This window comes from Xenopus laevis, chromosome 1L (genome assembly GCF_017654675.1).
Source record: "Xenopus laevis strain J_2021 chromosome 1L, Xenopus_laevis_v10.1, whole genome shotgun sequence".
Lineage (NCBI taxonomy): Eukaryota > Metazoa > Chordata > Amphibia > Anura > Pipidae > Xenopus > Xenopus laevis.
In genome coordinates, this window is record NC_054371.1 from 20,309,712 (window position 1) to 20,328,043 (window position 18,332).

The following is an 18,332-nucleotide window of genomic DNA, read 5'->3' on the forward strand; positions in this document are numbered from 1 at the left end:
GCGACCACTTTATGGCTCTGGGAGATGCACAAACTATAAAAGTGTTTCTCCCGCTTTTATGTACTAGTTAAGTGCTCCCAAACGCACGGAAATCAGCAAAATAGCCCTTTTCTCTTACAAAAACCCCGGTCTGCTCGTTTTTTAATTCAGTCCTTTGATTTTCAAGACGCCACTGATATTGTGTATTATGTATGGTGTGTAAGTCACTGACCTGGGCCCCCAGCATCACAAGGGCCCCTTGAGGGGAAAATTAATAATTGATATAAGAAAAACCAGGAATGTCCATCGCGATCCTTCAGCCTTTGCTTTGAGGAAGATGCCGGGAACTCTAGCACAACAAAACCTTACAGGGTATTATATCTGGGATTGTGATTTCTTCTCTTCTGTAAATGATAAGGATATTAGAAGTCACTGAGGGGTTGTTCTGTGACCATATAAAGGCACAAGGCTGCAGGCTGAGTTATACAGGGAACTCTGAGTATCACTCATGTATTTTAAGGGATAATGTACCTCCTACTGTAAATGATAAGGATATTAGAAGTCACCGAGGGGTTGTTCTGTGACCATATAAAGGCACAAGGCTGCAGGCTGAGTTATACAGGGAACTCTGAGTATCACTCATGTATTATAAGGGATAATGTACCCCCTACTGTAAATGATAAGGATATTAGAAGTCACTGAGGGGTTGTTCTGTGACCATATAAAGGCACAAGGCTGCAGGCTGAGTTATACAGGGAACTCTGAGTATCACTCATGTATTATAAGGGATAATGTACCCCCTACTGTAAATGATAAGGATATTAGAAGTCACTGAGGGGTTATGTGACCATATAAAGGCACAAGGCTGCAGGCTGAGTTATACAGGGAACTCTGAGTATCACTCATGTATTATAAGGGATAATGTATCCCCTACTGTAAATGATAAGGATATTAGAAATCACTGAGGGGTTCTGTGACCATATAAAGGCACAAGGCTGCAGGCTGAGTTATACAGGGAACTCTGAGTATCACTCATGTATTATAAGGGATAATGTACCCCCTACTGTAAATGATAAGGATATTAGAAGTCACTGAGGGCTCTGTAACCATATAAAGATACACAGCTGCAGGCTGAGTTATACAGGGAACTCTGGGTATCACTCATGTATTATAAGGGATAATGTACCCCCTACTGTGAATGATAAGGATATTAGAAGTCACTGAGGGGTTGTTCTGTGACCATATAAAGACACAAGGCTACAGGCTGAGTTATACAAGGAACTCTGAGTATCACTCCTGTATTATAAGGGATAATGTACCCCCTACTGTAAATTATAAGGATATTAGAAGTCACTGAGGGGTTCTGTGACCATATAAAGACACAAGGCTGCAGGCAGTGTTATACAGGGAACTCTTGAGTATTACTGGTTTATTATAAGGGATAATGGACCCCCTACTGTAAATGATAAGGATATTAGAAGTCACTGAGGGGTTCTGTGACCATATAAAGACACAAGGCTGCAGGCTGAGTTATACAGGGAACTCTGAGTATCACTCATGTATTATAAGGGATAATGTACCCCCTACTGTAAATGATAAGGATATTAGAAGTCACTGAGGGCTCTGTAACCATATAAAGATACACAACTGCAGGCTGAGTTATACAGGGAACTCTGAGTATTACTGGTTTATTATAAGAGATAATGTGCCCCCTACTGTAAATGATAAGGATATTAGAAGTCACTGAGGGGTTGTTCTGTGACCATATAAAGGCACAAGGCTGCAGGCTGAGTTATACAGGGAACTCTGAGTATCACTCATGTATTATAAGGGATAATGGACCCCCTACTGTAAATAAGGATATTAGAAGTCACCGAGGGGTTGTTCTGTGACCATATAAAGGCACAAGGCTGCAGGCTGAGTTCTATATGTTATTCAGAGCACACTGGGTAGCACTTGTTTTAAAATGTACAGGTCATGGACGACCAAAGGGACTTATAACTTTATTATTTTTACATGAGTATCTTCTAGAACTTACTGCTGCGGTCCTGCTGTTGTTCTGTATGGTATGAGTTTGCTTCATGTCTCTCCAACATATATTGATCAAGGGCTTAACTGTTTTGTTGTGCCTTATACTCCTCTCCAGCACAGTAAGGTTATCTCAGAGAGGACTGTATTGACCCCTCACTTGTGTCGTGTAATTGCTTTCTGGCCAAGAGAAAGTTTTAGCTAAGATTAGGTCAGGTAAGGGCAGGGAAGACTTGATGGAACCATTCTGGGTTTTATCACTACCAAACTGTAGCAAGGGTAGAATTCTGTATCTTAAAAATGATTGCAAAGAAAGTATGTTGGTTTTCCAACCTTCCATCATTTAAGCACAGTAATCAATATTAGCTGTGAGGTTATGATATATAACATGAACATTAAGTGTCTGTGCCGTCTCAACATTTAGGGTCAGGTCTCAGCACCGGTTCTGGGCATCCAGTGAAGTGGACGAAGAGGTGGAAAGCAAGGAATTCGAAGCCATGTTGAAAACTCGTTACATAACAATCGCTGGGAAGTTTGAGCCCGTGAAACACAAGTGCTTTGCCCCAATGCCTAATGGGAGCCTGTGTGAGAGGCAGGACAGATACAAGGTACGTACGTATAATATGGCTGCTTCCATTATGAAAGTCTATAATAAGCCGGCAATTGACCATTTGATCCTTGTTGTTGCCATTACCAACCCAGTGCCCATTCCATGGGAAGATCATTCCACGGGACGCGATTGGAGTGCCTATAAATGCAGAGGATCGAGCCAGAGAAGCCAAGCAGAAGTTTGAGATGCAGGCACAGGAACAAGGTTTGTTACTGTTCATTATGGTACCTTAAAGGGATTCTGTCTTGATTTTTATGATGTAAGTTTTTATTTCTAAATTACACTGTTTACACAATATAAAATTTCATTCCTGAACCAGCAAGTGTATTTTTTAGTTAATATTGGTGTGTAGGTGCCTCTCAGGTCATTTTGCCTGGTCATGTGATTTCAGAAAGAGCCAGCACTTTAGGATGGAACTGCTTTCTGGCAGGCTGTTGTTTTTCCTACTCAATGTAACTGAATGTGTCTCAATGGGACCTGGATTTTACTATTGAGTGCTGTTCTTAGATCTACCAGGCAGCTGTTATCTTGTGTTAGGGAGCTGCTATCTGGTTACCTTCCCATTGTTCTGTTGTTTGGCTGCTGGGGAGGAAAGGGAGGGGGTGATATCACTCCAACTTGCAGTAAAGAGTGACTAAGTTTATCAGAGCAAAAGTCACATGAATGGGGGCAGCAGGGAAACTGACAATATGTCTAGCCCCATGTCAGATTTCGAAATTAAATGTAAAAAAAATCTTTTTATTTTTTTGAGAAATGGATTTCAGTGCAGAATTCTGCTGGAGCAGCACTATTAACTAATGTGTTTTGGGGAAAAAAAAATTTCCCCATCACGGTATCCCTTTAAGTGGTCTTGTCATGTTAATTAATTGGAAAGAACTGAACTGAAGGAAGACTGGGTTTTCTCTTATATTCTATTACTCACACGACTGTTATGAGTAATTACATTTCACATGGAGACTTGCATTCTACCAGTGTCGGACTAGGGTGTCCAGAGCCCACCGGGGTTGCCACCTCAGTCTCAAGCTCCTCTGAGCAACAAAGCCAACACCACCAACCCTCCCACCCCAACACACACACTGGTAACTTTGACTGTTATTGGGGATGGCAATGCCCACAGTTCCCCAGAAGTGGGCCTGAGTCAACTGGGCCCACTGGGTTTTTTCTCTGTGTCCCACTGGCCCATTCTGGTCATGCATGTTGCTACTCCTGTTGGAAATTGGATCTCATATCCTTGGATTTACAGACATACTTAATGTGCCCATATACTGGCAGATATTGTTTTGCAATATGGCCTTTTTGACTGTCAGAACAAAAGCAGTCACCTTTACTAACTGTCATCTGCTGTGAGTAATTCAATTAATTCAAGAAGAAAATCCATTCACTCACAATCATCTGTCTGGGTTATTTATCAAAGGTCAAGTTTAAAATTTACGTAAATTTTACTCTAATAAATTCAAATCTACTCACAACTCGAATGGCAGGTTATTTATGAAAAAACTCGAACATCTAATCTTCGATCAAATAGTCCCAACTCGAAAACTCGAATCGAGTTTTCCTCTGAAAAAAAAAAAACTTGAATGTCAGAAAGGCAATTTACATATTAAAATGGTTCAACGGCCCCCTGCCATTGACTTGTACATGAACTCGGCGGGTTTTCCATGGTTGAGGTGGGATAAATCTCACGTTCAAATTAACATTCAAGTTGGTGCTTTTAAATTTAAATTTGTGAGTTTTGACACACAAAAACTTTTTAAATATTGAATTTGAATTTACTATTTGTACCTTAATAAATCTACCCCTTAGATAAAATCATCTATCATTTGCCAACAATTAAAAGTAATTTTGAAGTTATATCATTTTAGCTGTAGGCCGGCGAGTCTAAGATAAGATTGTAGTTTTCTGCTTCCTTTGTCGAGTTGCTCCTTGACATTAAGTTGCTCCGACCTCCTAATCTGCTCTGTTCAGCATTTCCATTTGCCCATAGTCTAAAGCAAGGCCGGAGCCAGTGTTATGTGCAGGCACCTTGGGGCATTGAATGTTTCAGCCTGTAGTAACTTGTTACTGCTCAGGGATGAGGACAATTCAGGAGAGGCAGGTCCCTGGGCAGCCGCTTGTGAAATAGCATCTTTTTAATAACTGCAGCATTGATTCTCACCTGCCTTCCAACAGTTGGCAATTTTCTTTTCCCGGCCGCTAAACTCTCAGACAATAAAGGAAAAGCTTTAGAGTCTCGGCAGCACCAAAAAGCTTCTCCCGCTCAGATTTCTATTGATTTCTCTCAAAGGCTTTTCAATTGCTCCTTCATTTTACTCCAAGTCACACTGCTCTAATAGATTGTGTGTTTTCATTCTGTGGGCTAAGCCATTGATTCATTTCTTCAGGTTCCTAAACTGTTACGCCTTTTATTATTGCCGAGTAAGCTCTTTATTGGGTGGGCTTTAGCGACTCATCAGTTCTGTACATTGGGATTCCGCCCAGGGATTCTGCCATGCATTGTGTCCATTACTCGCTCGAGTTTAGGAGTCCAGTAGACTTCATGCCCCCATCTTTATATATTTCTACACAGTTCTCTTAAAATATCACATACCATGCTATTTATAACACCAAGATGTAACGACTTGTGTTCTTAGGCAGGGGTCCCCAACCTTTTTTTACCCAAAAGCCACATTCAAATGTAAAAAGAGTTGGGGAGCAACACAAGCATGAAAAAGGTTCCTGTTGGTGCCAAATAAGGGCTGTGGTTGGCTGTTTGGTAGCCCCTATGTGGACTGGAAGCCTACGGGAGGCTCTGTTGGGCAGTACAGCTGGTTTTAATGCAACCAAAACTTGTCTCCAAGTCGGAAATTAAAAAATAAGCAGCTGCTTTGAGGCCACTGGGAGCAACATCCATGGGGTTGGTGAGCAACTTGTTGCTCGCGAGCTACGGGGTTGGGGATACCTGTTCTAAGGTATCTTATAGAAGTTCAGACTATTTTGAATATGAGCACAAAGGCGCATTCTCCACCAAAGACAGAATTGCTCAACTGCCTCCCATGAAAATGAGGGGATCCTCCCTTTCCCATTTAGAGGATGTTTGTTAAACCCAAATAACACATTCTAAAATTTTGTGATGTTTTGAGCCAGTTTTCCATGCCAACTTAAATAGGGGCAGGAGAATGTCTGAAAGTGACTTAGTTTGAGTGCTAACACGTCCGGCTTGTTCTGACATTGGTTAATCAGTTGACCATGTATGTATATGGGCTTACGTTATAGACTACCAGAATAAATAGTTATATAGATATATATATATATTGATTCTTTCAGACTGGAGGGACCCGGAGTTGATGAGAGAGATCGAGCAGGCTACAGGGGTGGATCTTGGCTCATCCAAGTGTCCCGGCAAAGGCAAAGGCGCAAAGAGAAAGTCAAAGAAAAAGTACCCAAACCTGACAGATCTGAAGCAGAAAGCCAACACTTCCCGATCACGACTTGAGAAGAGAGTGTTCAACTCGTAAGATCCTTTATGATTTTTCTGTATCTACGGTCTTGGTGTTAATTGTAACAAAAACTGAAATAATCTGAGGCCAAAAACCATGGATTTATTAATGTGAGAATCTTTACTTACCAAGTGATTTCCAGGCAACGCTTCTCTGGTGTCCATAGAAGGTCTCATTTCTCCATGATGGATTTATTCTGCTAAAAATTTTGCATTTACAGTAAATGTTTGCAGTCTGCTAGCAAGTCATTTTGTTTGTTTTGTTTTAAAGTGGGTCCATGTGATGCTCCATAATCTGATTTTTCTTTGGAAGGTGTTGATACCCATGAAATTAAATAAAATAGCAGCAAAACATTTCACCTCTTCCCAAATATTTATAGAGGGTGTTTTGTGGGCAGCCACACATAGACCCATTTGGCTGACCAAAGGGTTCGGGTAATGTCCAATTTGGTTGTCACAAAAATAAGTGAATCTGTTAGTTTAGCCAATGCTTCCTAGACTGTAGGGACGGCCCACCTGGGAGGACTTGGATCAGCAGTGGAGGCTCGAAGACCAAATAGAGTGAAATTGGTGGAAAATGCTCCCCTAGATACCAGTGTGATCTAGGTAGAAGGTCAATTAAGGTGATATTTGGAGTGAACGCTGTCCTAGATATTTTTTGAACTGAGGCTGCGTGTCTTCTTCACCAATGTTTTTGTATATATGTCATTATGTGAATGAGGTGAACAAAGATTTTTACTCCAAGAGGGCTTGACCTGAAAATAGTTTACAAACACTGGTATAGACAGAAGTAACGAGGAGCTATGAACTCCTAGTGCCCCATTCGCATGTTCAGGAGATGAGATTTTGAGTTTCGACATCCAGTGGGATTTCCAGGGTAGTGTTTCAAAAGTGCCTCATCCCAAGGATCTGTACATTCTCATATGGTTGGGCAAAAAGCCTTAAACCATAATCCCAGTTTTGCTATTTGTAGTTCAGCTGGCTATACAGTGCTCGACCCTTCAAGGTATCCAACCAGATACTTCATGAGGTTTGGCCATATGCTACTGTTGCAGTCATGGTACATCAAGAGATTTCATTTCAATTTGGATAGATCAAGTGTGATTGCAGGATGTTCGTCCAAAATGGACCCCCTAACTGGCATTTATATCCAGCCAAACTGCCCTCCCAAACCTGGGCACGTATGGGCAACTTTTTGCTTATTGTAAGCACCACTAAAGTTTTTGAGACTAGCTCATTGGGTGCAGCAGAGAGGACCTTGGTGAGGGCTATTTGTCTTGTAAGGTCAATGTTAAATATAATGACGGAGCTGGAGTGTGATCATTAACCCAAGCCTTCCATTTGTTTGCTCCTCTTATTAAAACCTTGTTGGACTGCGACTATTTGTATTGCCGTATTTAATTTAATCAACATGTCTCATTTGTTCTGCCTCATCAGGGCAACGTTAGGAGGCGCGTCCGGTAATTAATGATACCGCCCTTTTAAGCATATCCATGACTTGACTTCAGCACAGCCCCGTGCATGTTCGGATTTTTGGCTAACGCTTTTTTTTTTTTTTTCTCTCCCCCCCCCCCTTACAGAGGATCAGTGAAACGCGTGATAAGTGCAATGAACCGAGCGGATAAGAGCCGACATGAGAAGTTTGCAAACCAGTTTAATTATGCATTAAATTAAAAAAGCAAGACAAACATAAAGCATCCCGGCAGCCGCTCCATGGAACACTACTTTTAAGGACCTTTCAAGAAAAATTGTTGTACTATAAGTACATTTTTCCTAATGATAATTTCTTAACTTATTTGCATAATTTGTTATGCTCTGTGTGTGTGTGTCTATCTAGCCTCCATAATGTGCTCAGAGCTGGGCTTGGACAAGAAAGGGCCCTAGTCAGTAAAGAATGTTGGGGCCCTGGATCAGGGAGATCCAGATAAGGGACCACAACTCCAAATGAGCAGATCTTTGCCTAACCAGATGCAACCAATCAGCCCCTGGATCAAATCAGGAGCGACCCATCCAACAAGGACCATATACACATCTCACTGGGGCAATCATTCAACATCATTTCTCCAGCCTCCCTCATCAATATCTGACTGTGCCCCTATGAACTCACCCCAAAACACACAGGAAAGTCATTGGCTCCCGGTGAAACTGACCATAATGTGGGGAATTAGATTGTGAGCTCCAATAGTCCAAGGACTGATGTGAACCAGCAATATTTTGGTGTTTTGTACATAAACCATAAATATAAATTCCATATCTTTGTGTATAAAAAAATATATAATTTTTGTCCCACATGTTGTGACTTCCTCCCACAACTCCCCTTCAGCCAGTTGAGTAACACATTCGTATTATTGATATGCTTGTTTATATAAATGAGTCTAAACTTGGGGAGGCACATTTATCAAAGTTCAAATTCATGTGGGTTCATTTGCATTAGAATCGAATTTGAATAACTCCCTAGTCAAATCTGCCAGTTTTGACTATAAAAAAAACTCGAAATTTTGAATTTTCAATTCAACCCTTGATAAATCTGCCCCTTGGTGTTCTTTGGGTTTATTCATGGACCTTCTGGGTAGAGTCCTGCATGGAACCAATTTCTAAGACCCGCAGCCCACGACCTGAACGCAACCAGCATATTTAGCCACTTTCATACGCGACCCGGACCTGCAACCGCCTTATCCACAACCCGCTGACCACCATCAAACAGGAAGTGATGTCATCAAGAGAGGGCAGGGACAGAAACAAGTTTCGTAAAACTTTAAAAGGAGTAAAATATAGACAATATTACATAAGATAAGACATTTAGATGAGACCTGCAGGTATACCCGAACCTGAAAATCCTCCCCTCATTCCTCAGGGTACCTGATCTTTATGCATGTGCCCGACCTGCTGCAGGACTCTACTTCTGGGTGTTCTGTTCATATTTAGGGTGACATCACTAGTGGCCACATTCTTTTATTCACTTCATTCTTCTCAGGAAAAGTTTTGCCACCAATTGTTTCCATCTCCTCTGTTTTCATATGATGATGTTCCTTCCTCTGGGGTTACGTAGCTTCTGTCATTACTATAAATACACAGATCCCCAACCCCTTGGATGTTGCTCTCAGTGGCCTCACAGCAGGAGCTTATTTTTAAATTCCAGAGTTGGAGGCAAATTTTGGTTGTATAAGAACCAGCTGTACTGCCAAACAGAGTCTCCTATAGGCTGACTGTTCACATAGGGACTACCAATAGCCAATCACAGCCCTTACTTATCACAATTTTTGCATATTTATATTGCTCCCCAATTCTTTTTACCTTTGAATGTTGTTCATGGGTAAAAAAAAGGTTGGGACCCCTGCTATAAAGTTAAAGGCCCAGAAGCCGGATACCTGGGGCCAAATACATACAGTTAGGTACATAAATATTTGGACAGAGACTTTTTTTTCTAATTTTGGTTCTGTACATTACCACAATCATGGATAAACACTAGTGTCCCAGTGCCACTGGCAGCCATGCACACCCAAGTCATCACACTGCCTCCCAAATGTTTTATACAGAACTGTGCTATGCTTTGGATCATCAGCTGTTCCACGCCTTCTCCAGACTTTTTTCTTGCCATCATTCTGGTAGAGGTTGATCTTGGTTTCATCTGTCCAAAGAATGTTCATCCAGAACTTTGCTGGATTTTTTAGATGTTTTTTTTTTATCAAAGTCCAATCCAGCCTTTCTATTCTTGATGCTTATGAGTAACTTGCACCTTGCAGTGCTCCCTCTGTGTTTACTTTCATGCAGTCTTCTCTTTATGGTAGACTTGGATATGGATACTCCTACTCTATGGATACCTCCTGGAGAGTGTTGTTCACTTGTTTGGCTGTTGTGAAGGGGCTTCTCTTCTCACCATGGAAATGATTCTGAGATCATCCACCACTGTTGTCTTCCGTGGACGTCCAGGTCTCTTTGCGTTGCTGAGTTCACCAGTGATTTCTTTCTTTCTCAGGATGTACCAAACCATATATTTTGCCACTAATAATATTGTAGCAATTTCTAAGGAGATGGCTTGTTTCACCTGCATGGAGAGCTCCTTTGACCACATGTTGTCTGTTCCACATACAACCCCCCCCCCCCCCTTAAATCCACTCCAGGGCTTTTCTCTGCTTCATTGATAATGACATAACAAAGGAATTGCCCTCACCTGCCCATGAAATAGCCTTTGAGTCAATGGTCCAATTACTTTTGAGCCCCTGAAATGAAGTGATTGTGTTAAAAAAAGGCTTTAGTTCCTCACATGTTTATGCCATCTTTTTCTTCAACCCACTGAATTAAAGCTGAAAGTCTGCAGTTCAACTGCATCTGAGTTGTTTCATTTAAAATTCATTGTGGTAATTTATAGAACCAAAATTAGAAAAAAAAAGTTGTCTGTCCAAATATTTATGGACCTAACTGTATACGGCCAACTCTTTGCTGTTCCTCCTCAACTCCCCCCCCATGTGCCCTTGCACATGTTAATGGCCTATTTCCTTGTTTCCAATGTTTGTGCAACCTTGTTTATAATATATTATCTCTGTTTTTATCACTGAATTACACTGTGTACATTGCAAATCATTCATTCTTCCATTTAAAATGTTATTCTCGAACCAATAAATGTATTTTTAACAACTCACATGACTGAGGGCACCTGGGAAACTAGCAGCATGTCTAGCCCCATGTCAGATTTCATAAAACATCTGTTTGCTCTTTTGAGAAAGTTCAGCGCAGGATTCTCCTGGAGGAGCGCTATTAACTGATGCGTTTTTCTTTCTTTTTTTTAAAAAAAAAACAAAACAACTTTTCCTGTGACAGAATCCCTTCAATTAAAGCACAAAGCTTTCATCTGAAATATTTGCTGCCTGTATCTGCCATTTTTGTACATTTTAATAACTTTTTAATGTAAAATAAATTTTATGTCAAATTTCTTAGAAAGTTAAACTTGTCTTTTTTTTTTTAATCAGTCATGTTGTCCCTTAATGCTAGGGATGCACCAGGATTCTGTTCGGGATTCGGCCTTTTTCAGCAGGATTCGGATTCAGCCGAATCCCCGTCGAACCAAATCCTGATTTGCATATGTAAATTAGAGGTGGGGTAGAAAGTCACGTGACTTGTCGTAAAACAAGGAAGTTAAAAATGTTTTCCCCTTTCCACCCCTAATTTACATATGCAAATTAGGATTCGGTTCGGCATTCGGACGAATCTTTTGCAAAGGATTCGGGGGTTCGGCCGAATCCAAAAAAGTGGATTCGGTGCATCCCTACTTAATGCACATGACAGGAAGTTGTCACACTGTGATGTCATTGGGACACACAAAGAATAGACCTGTTAGTGCCAAAGTCTCAGGGACAGGGAACCCAACTCCAAAAATTGGAATAAGCTGCTAATATAGACAAGTTTGTTTGGTTTTATATGTTATTCAAGGGGATTCTGGGAGTTGTAGTTGCACAAGACACAATTTGGTCATCCCTGATGTATTAAAATGTTATTTATTTCTATTTCTTCCCCATCTTATTTTATTTGCATGCACTTCCAGTGGCAGTTTAAAGGCATGGTTCACCTTTTAGTATGTTATAGAATGGGCAATTCTAAGCAACTTTTCAATTGGTCTTCATTATTTACTTTTTATATATATATATTTTTTTAACTATTTGCCTTTTTCTTCTCACTCATTCGAGCTTTGATATAGGGCAGGGGTCCCCAACCTTTTTCACTCGTGAGCAACATTCAGATGTAAAAAGAGTTGGGGAGCAACACAAGCATGAAAAATCTTCCTGGGTGGTGCCAATAAGAGATGTGATTGGCTATTGGTAGCCCCTATGTGGACTGGCAGCCTATTGGAGTCTCTGTTTGGCAGTGCATCTGGTTTTTATGCAACCAAATCTTGTCTCCAAGCCTGGAATTCAAAAATAAGCTCCTGCTTTGAGGCCACTGGGAGCAACATCCAAGAGGTTGGAGAGCAACATGTTACTCACAAGCTACTGGTTGGGGATCACTGATATAGGGTTTAGTTAAAAAACCAAATGCTCTGTAAAGCTTCACATTTATTGTTATTGATACTTTTTATTACTCATCTTTCTATTCAGTCCCTCTCCTATTCATATTCCAGTCTCTTATTCAAATCAAGGCATGGTTGCTAGGGGAATTTGGACCCTAGCAACCATATTGATGAAATTGCAAACTGGAGAGCTGCTGAATAAAAAGCTAAATAACTCAAAAGTCACAAATAATAAAAAATGAAAACCAATTGCAAATTGTCTCAGAATATCACTCTCTACATCATACTAGGTTAATTTAAAGGAGAACCAAACCCTTTATATTAAAATCCCCTTCCCTACATAGACCCCCCTCCCCCAGCCTAGGTGTTACCCTGGGTAAATGCCCCTAACTCTTTACTTACCCCCTGGTGCAGATTCAGGGCATCAGAGTTCACGGGCGCCATCTTCTTCTCTTCGGTAATCTTCGGGTCTTCTTCCGGCGCATCGGCAATTTCCGTGACTTTTGTCGCATGCGAAGTTGTTACAAAACCACCAGACTGCTCCAACTGTGCCTGCGCCGATACGGCACTTACTTTGCGATGATTATCGAAGAGAAGAAGATGTCGCCTGTGAACTCCGATGCGCTGAATATGCATGAGGGGTAAGTAAAAGTTAGGGGCAGGGAGGGGTGTCTGTGGGGTAGTGGATTTTAACATAAAGGGGTTGGTTGTCCTATAAAAGTGAACAATCCCTGTAAGAAAGTGAATATTACTGAAGTCTCTCTGTGTCTCTCCATAGCATTGAGAGTATTTGTCGTTATTACAGTTCTGCACAAACCAAGAGCGACATTATCAGAGTCTTTCACATAACCAAGTGGGCCCCTTACCTCTGGCCTCTCCTTCTTTCAGAGCCTCCTCAGCAATTTCACTTGCCAGTTTCCCACAGTCCTGCACCAGCCTCACGTCTCTGCCCTGGCCATTCACTCCCTCTCCAGCCCAGTCTCCCAGTGCTCCTCCCCCCCTTTGCTCACAGGGTACTGCACACACTGGGGTAGTCTTAACATGGCCGGTAGTCTCAGCACTGCCGGTATCTCTCCTCCTCACCTTCCACTGCAGCCTCCATGTGCACCTCCCCCGACCCACACAGGTGTTGCAGGTTCCCAGGTGAGTCAGGTGTGGGTCATATACAGACTGTATTCACTTGTCAAGCCCAGGGCTACCAACCAGCACCTGAGCACCACAGAAATGGTCTCTGCATCTCTCTCATTTCTCATCTCCATGAGGGATCTTTCTGCAGGATTGCTGCTTACAATATGTATCAGATAGGATCTGTGCTAGTGATGTGTGGGTTAACTTGAGACCTGTGGTGACCCGCAGATTGACTACCAGTTGGTTGGGTTGGCAATGAAATTTGGCCAATGATTGTGGGTTAAGGTTGAGTGTAGTTCTGGGGAAGTTCACTGCTCTACTGCTCCCCAAGAGTCTTGGAACCAGAGGTGCACACTTGAGTCCTGCAGCGGGTCGGGTACCCACCAAAACCTGCGGTACCCTGCTGGTTCAGGGTAGAAGTTCCGGGTTCGGGTATAGACGCGGGTCGGCGGGTCTTCTCAATAGTGACTTTTACTCCTTTTCACTTCCGGTTTACGACAGCACTTCCTGATTTTTGATGGTCAGCAGGTCGCGGGTCCGGGTTGCAGATAAGGTACTTGTGGGTCCAATCGGGTAAGAATGCGGATTGCAGGTTGCGGGTGCAGGTCGGATACGGGTTCCAAAAAATGGACCCGCGCAGGACTCTAGAGCACACATAAGTAGGGTAAAGAGCTAGTAGATGCTGGGAGCGGGTTACAGTCGGCTGCTACAGAATGTTCTGTTATACAGATAGCTAAAATCTCAGCTGCCATAAAGCCGGACAGGACTGCTGCTTACAATGGGGATCAGATAGGATCTGTGCAGCCACTGGGACAGAATGTTCTGTTATACAGATAGCTAGAATCTCAGCTGCCATAAAGCAGGACAGGACTGCTGCTTACAATGGGAATCAGATAGGATCTGTGCAGCCACTGGGACAGAATGCTCTGTTATACAGATAGCTAGAATCTCAGCTGCCATAAAGCAGGGCAGGACTGCTGCTTACAATGGGGATAATTTTTTCATAGTAATAATTACAAATCTGCAAATACATTAAGGTTAATAGTTATTTATAAGACAGAGCTTGGCACCAGTATTGGTCTCTCTAATTGTAACGGAGAAAACATATTCCCTTCATTTATTTTCAAAACAGTCAATTTTGGGCATAAATAAGGCTTAAAAGGGCCTTGAATTTAAAACCAAAATAATAAATAGGATGTGCCTGAATATGTTTCATTTATTAAAATAAATCCATTAGGATTCATTGAGAATTAGATTAGGGACATTAAGTGCCCAGATTTTCCCAATTGCTTTGGAACATTTTTCCTGCGATCCCTAATTTGCATAATTACAGGGTAATGTTTGTGCGGCACAGACCATTGGCTTCATTTATTCACTCGGCCATTAGTGAGTTTCACTTCTACCCGACGACTGGAAAATATTTATGTAAACCCAGAAATCAATTTGTATGTGTCACCCCCCGACGGAATATGTGCAGGGACGACATTCACTGGGATCTCTAATCTCACGCTCAGTGCGGGGAGACGTAAAGAAAAAGTGGGTGCTGGGTGCACAGAAAAGAACTGAGGGTCGCCAGGGCTCGGAAGAGAGAAGCATTAGTAGTATCATTTCATTTGTTCACTTGTTCTGACTCTTGAAGCAATGTAGCAGGGGTCAGTTCTCCTCCAGGTGTGTTAATTACCTGGTTTCTTCTAAATGGTTTTACAAGTCAGAACCGCTAGTGCAGAGAATATGAACAGCTAGACAAATACTGTTTTTTTTATAGCAATAACTGTAAAACAACTGCAAATATATTTGTATTCCACCACAGTTTATATTGATCCTTTCCTTTCTCTCCCTGGCTGTTAACAGTTGTGCTGAGCCAGAGAAATACATTTAAATACAAGGCGCCATCTTCTGGTTAGAGGTGGAAGTGCAATGGATTGGTGACCGGGATACTGTAGCAAATGCCAGGGGGCTGCTGTATGCTGACAATTAGTGATGAGCGAATTTATTCGCCAGCCATGGATTTGTGGCGAAATTCCAAATTTCGGCAGGTGCGAAATTTTTCACGAAAAAATGTCCATCAGAAAAAACGCCCATTGACTTTAGGTTGTGACACAAGGGCAGATTCGGGGAGAATTAGTCGCCTGGCGGCTATTCGACTCTTCTTCTGGGTGACAATCTCCCCGGACTGCCTTTGCGTGTCTTCCCGTCCACTATAATGAAAAGTCGCCTGCGCTAAAGCACACGCGGCACTTCGTTTTCCGAAGTCGCTCGATGTTGCCTCACAAGAAAGCATTAGGACAAAAAAGTCGCCAAAATTAAAACTTCCATTGACTTTATTAAGGGAGCTAGCACACGGGCAGATTCAGGGAGATTTAGTCGTCTGCAGGCCCGGATTTGTGGAAAGGCCACCAAGGCCCCGTCCTAGGGCGGCAGGATTTTAGGGGGCGGGGCATGCTGCCCAACTACACCCACATCCAGGGCCATGAGACAAGGTGAGACTTTTGCCTCAGGCGGCAGCGAGCGGCCAGTTACAATGTGCGGCAAAAAGCCGCCTCTTTTAACTTTAAGAGCCGAACTTCCGGGTCTTATCGGGAAATTTTACCGGGAAATTCGGCTCCGCTAGTGCAGACAGCCATTGCACTTGCTGCACTAGCGATACTGCTCCCTTAGACCCGCTCCGACGTTAATTTTTAAGCGCTGAGCGGGAGAGGAGGGGGCGGCATCTGGGCTTCTTCCTCAGGCGGCAGCAGCCTCAAAATCGGCGATGCCCACATCCGTTCAAAAACACTGGGGATGCGCTGGAGATGATTTTTTAAATTCCCCGTGCGCCAATCCCCATTGCTTTGGTCCCGATGATGAAAATTTGCAGGAATAAAGGGGAGGGGACAGGGCGACGAACTGCAGTGGGCCTAGGGGCGCCCACTATGTAAATCCAGCCCTAGTCGCCTGGCGACTAATCGCCTCTTCTGCAGGGCGACAATCTCCCCAAACTGCCTTCCCCCTGCCTTCCGCCTGCTATAATGTGAAAATGCCACTGCCAATGTACTTGCAGCGCTTCGATTTCCGAAGTCGCCTGAAGTTGCCTCATGAGGAAACTTCGGGCGACTTTGAAAAACGAATCGCTCTGAGTGCCATCCTGCCAGTGAGGGGAGATTAGTCACCGCAAAGAAGAGGAGATTTGACGTCGGGCGACTAATCTCCCCGAATCTGCCTGTGTGCCCTGACCCTAATGCATTAGGACAAAAAGTCTCAGTTTTGCAAATTTTTCTGCGAAGCAAAACAGGAGAGATTCACTACTGCCGATTAGGAATGGGCGAATTTGACCCGTTTTCGTTTCGGCAAAAATTCGCCACAGCCAAAATGTCGCGGACGCCTTTTAAAGTCTGTGGGCATCACAAAAAAATTGTCGATCGTCGAAATTTTTTTCATGCACGTTTTTTTTAATGACGCACGACGCCATAGAAGTCGAAAAAATGTGGCCATCCCTACTGCCGATGCTTTATATTAGGCCAGTGGGGGGCTGTTTGAGGCTTTGAGTAGAATAGTTAGAAGTGCCAGGGCCTATTATGGATCTCAGTCGGGAAGATGTCATTTCCCTGCCAGAAATCATAACTTTCTCTCGCTTCAAGTGTCGGCCGCCGCAGTGAGCTTGTCACAAACGCTCAGCCAGAGAAGCAACGAGAGGAAAGAGCTAATGGGATTAGAGAGATATCATTTCATATTGTCATGTGCGGCTCTCAGCTGCCCACCCAATCCCTGACGCTTGTCTCCGGGGGTGCTTAGAAGGGGAGCTGAACCCCCAAAATGTCTAATCTCCCATCAACAGCTGAAGGTGGGGTGTAAGGGCTTCACATGCATTTAAATCTAATCTACTGCAGTTTGGGGTTTACCACCCACTGAATTTTCTCTTTGCTAAAAGCACAATATTGAAATGCCTGATATTGGCACCTCTATGCCCATGTGACTGTAATGGGAACAATCTGACTCTTCTGCTTTATCATGAAAAAAAGGAGCAGAAATGTACCTGAAACTGCTTGAATTATGGGCTCTTCCCTCTTCCAGCAATGACACACAATAGCGCATGACCCTCGATTGCACAAGCAGGAGAAGGTGATTACCATGATAGTCATATGGAAGGGGCTAATCCTAATATTTTGCAGTCTCCTCCTGAGCTGGAAATTCACAGGTGGCACAGCAGTCACTATAGTGTCGTGTATCTGTCCTTTAAGGGCCAATGATAAATGATCACCTCGAAATATTGGATTACATCTAAATGTTGCTACTGGTGGTGGCAATAAAAATACTGTATCACTGGTGTAACAATGTTACTATACCAGGGAGGAAACAATGGCCCCTAGTTACTATAACAGTGAGGTAACAATGGCCCCTAGTTACTATATCAGTGAGGTAACAATGGCCCCTAGTTACTATATCAGTGAGGTAACAATGACCCAAATTACTGTATCAGTAAGGTAACAATGGCCCCTAGTTACTATATCAGTTAGGTAACAATGGCCCCAAATTACTATATCAGTGAGGTAACAATGGCCCCTAGTTACTATATCAGTTAGGTAACAATGGCCCCAAATTACTATATCAGTGAGGTTACAATGACCCCTAGTTACTATATCAGTGAGGTTACAATGGCCCCTAGTTACTATATCAGTGAGGTAAAAATTGCCCCTAGTTACTATATCAGTGATGTAACAATGGGCCCTAGTTACTAAAAATACTGTATCACTGGTGTAACAATGTTACTATACCAGGGAGGAAACAATGCCCCCTAGTTACTATATCAGTGAGGTAACAATGGTCCCTAGTTACTATATCAGTGAGGTAAAGATGGCCCCTAGTTACTACATCAGTGATGTAATAATGGCCCCTAGTTACTACATCAGTGAGGTTACAATGACCCCTAGTTACTATATCAGTGAGGTTACAATGACCCCTAGTTACTATATCAGTGAGGTAAAAATTGCCCCTAGTTACTATATCAGTGATGTAACAATGGGCCCTAGTTACTATATCAGTGAGGTAACAATGGCCCCTAGTTACTATATCAGTGATGTAACAATGGGCCCTAGTTACTAAATCAGTGAGGTAACAATGGTCCCTAGTTACTA

At 42.6% G+C, this 18,332-nt stretch overlaps 1 protein-coding gene across 2 annotated transcripts in view; it reads left to right on the plus strand.

Moving 5' to 3' along the window:
• uvssa.L (UV stimulated scaffold protein A L homeolog) overlaps positions 1-8,377 on the plus strand; it is a 50,481-nt gene extending 42,104 nt beyond the window's left edge. For both annotated transcript variants that reach the window (XM_018227904.2, XM_018227911.2), the window contains exons 11-14: positions 2,432-2,615; positions 2,710-2,821; positions 5,921-6,107; positions 7,673-8,377. In XM_018227904.2, coding sequence (XP_018083393.1) covers positions 2,432-2,615; positions 2,710-2,821; positions 5,921-6,107; positions 7,673-7,766 — 577 coding nt within the window. In that variant the 3' untranslated portion in view covers positions 7,767-8,377. The remainder of the gene's footprint in view (positions 1-2,431; positions 2,616-2,709; positions 2,822-5,920; positions 6,108-7,672) is intronic.
• The last annotated feature ends 9,955 nt before the right edge of the window (positions 8,378-18,332 follow it).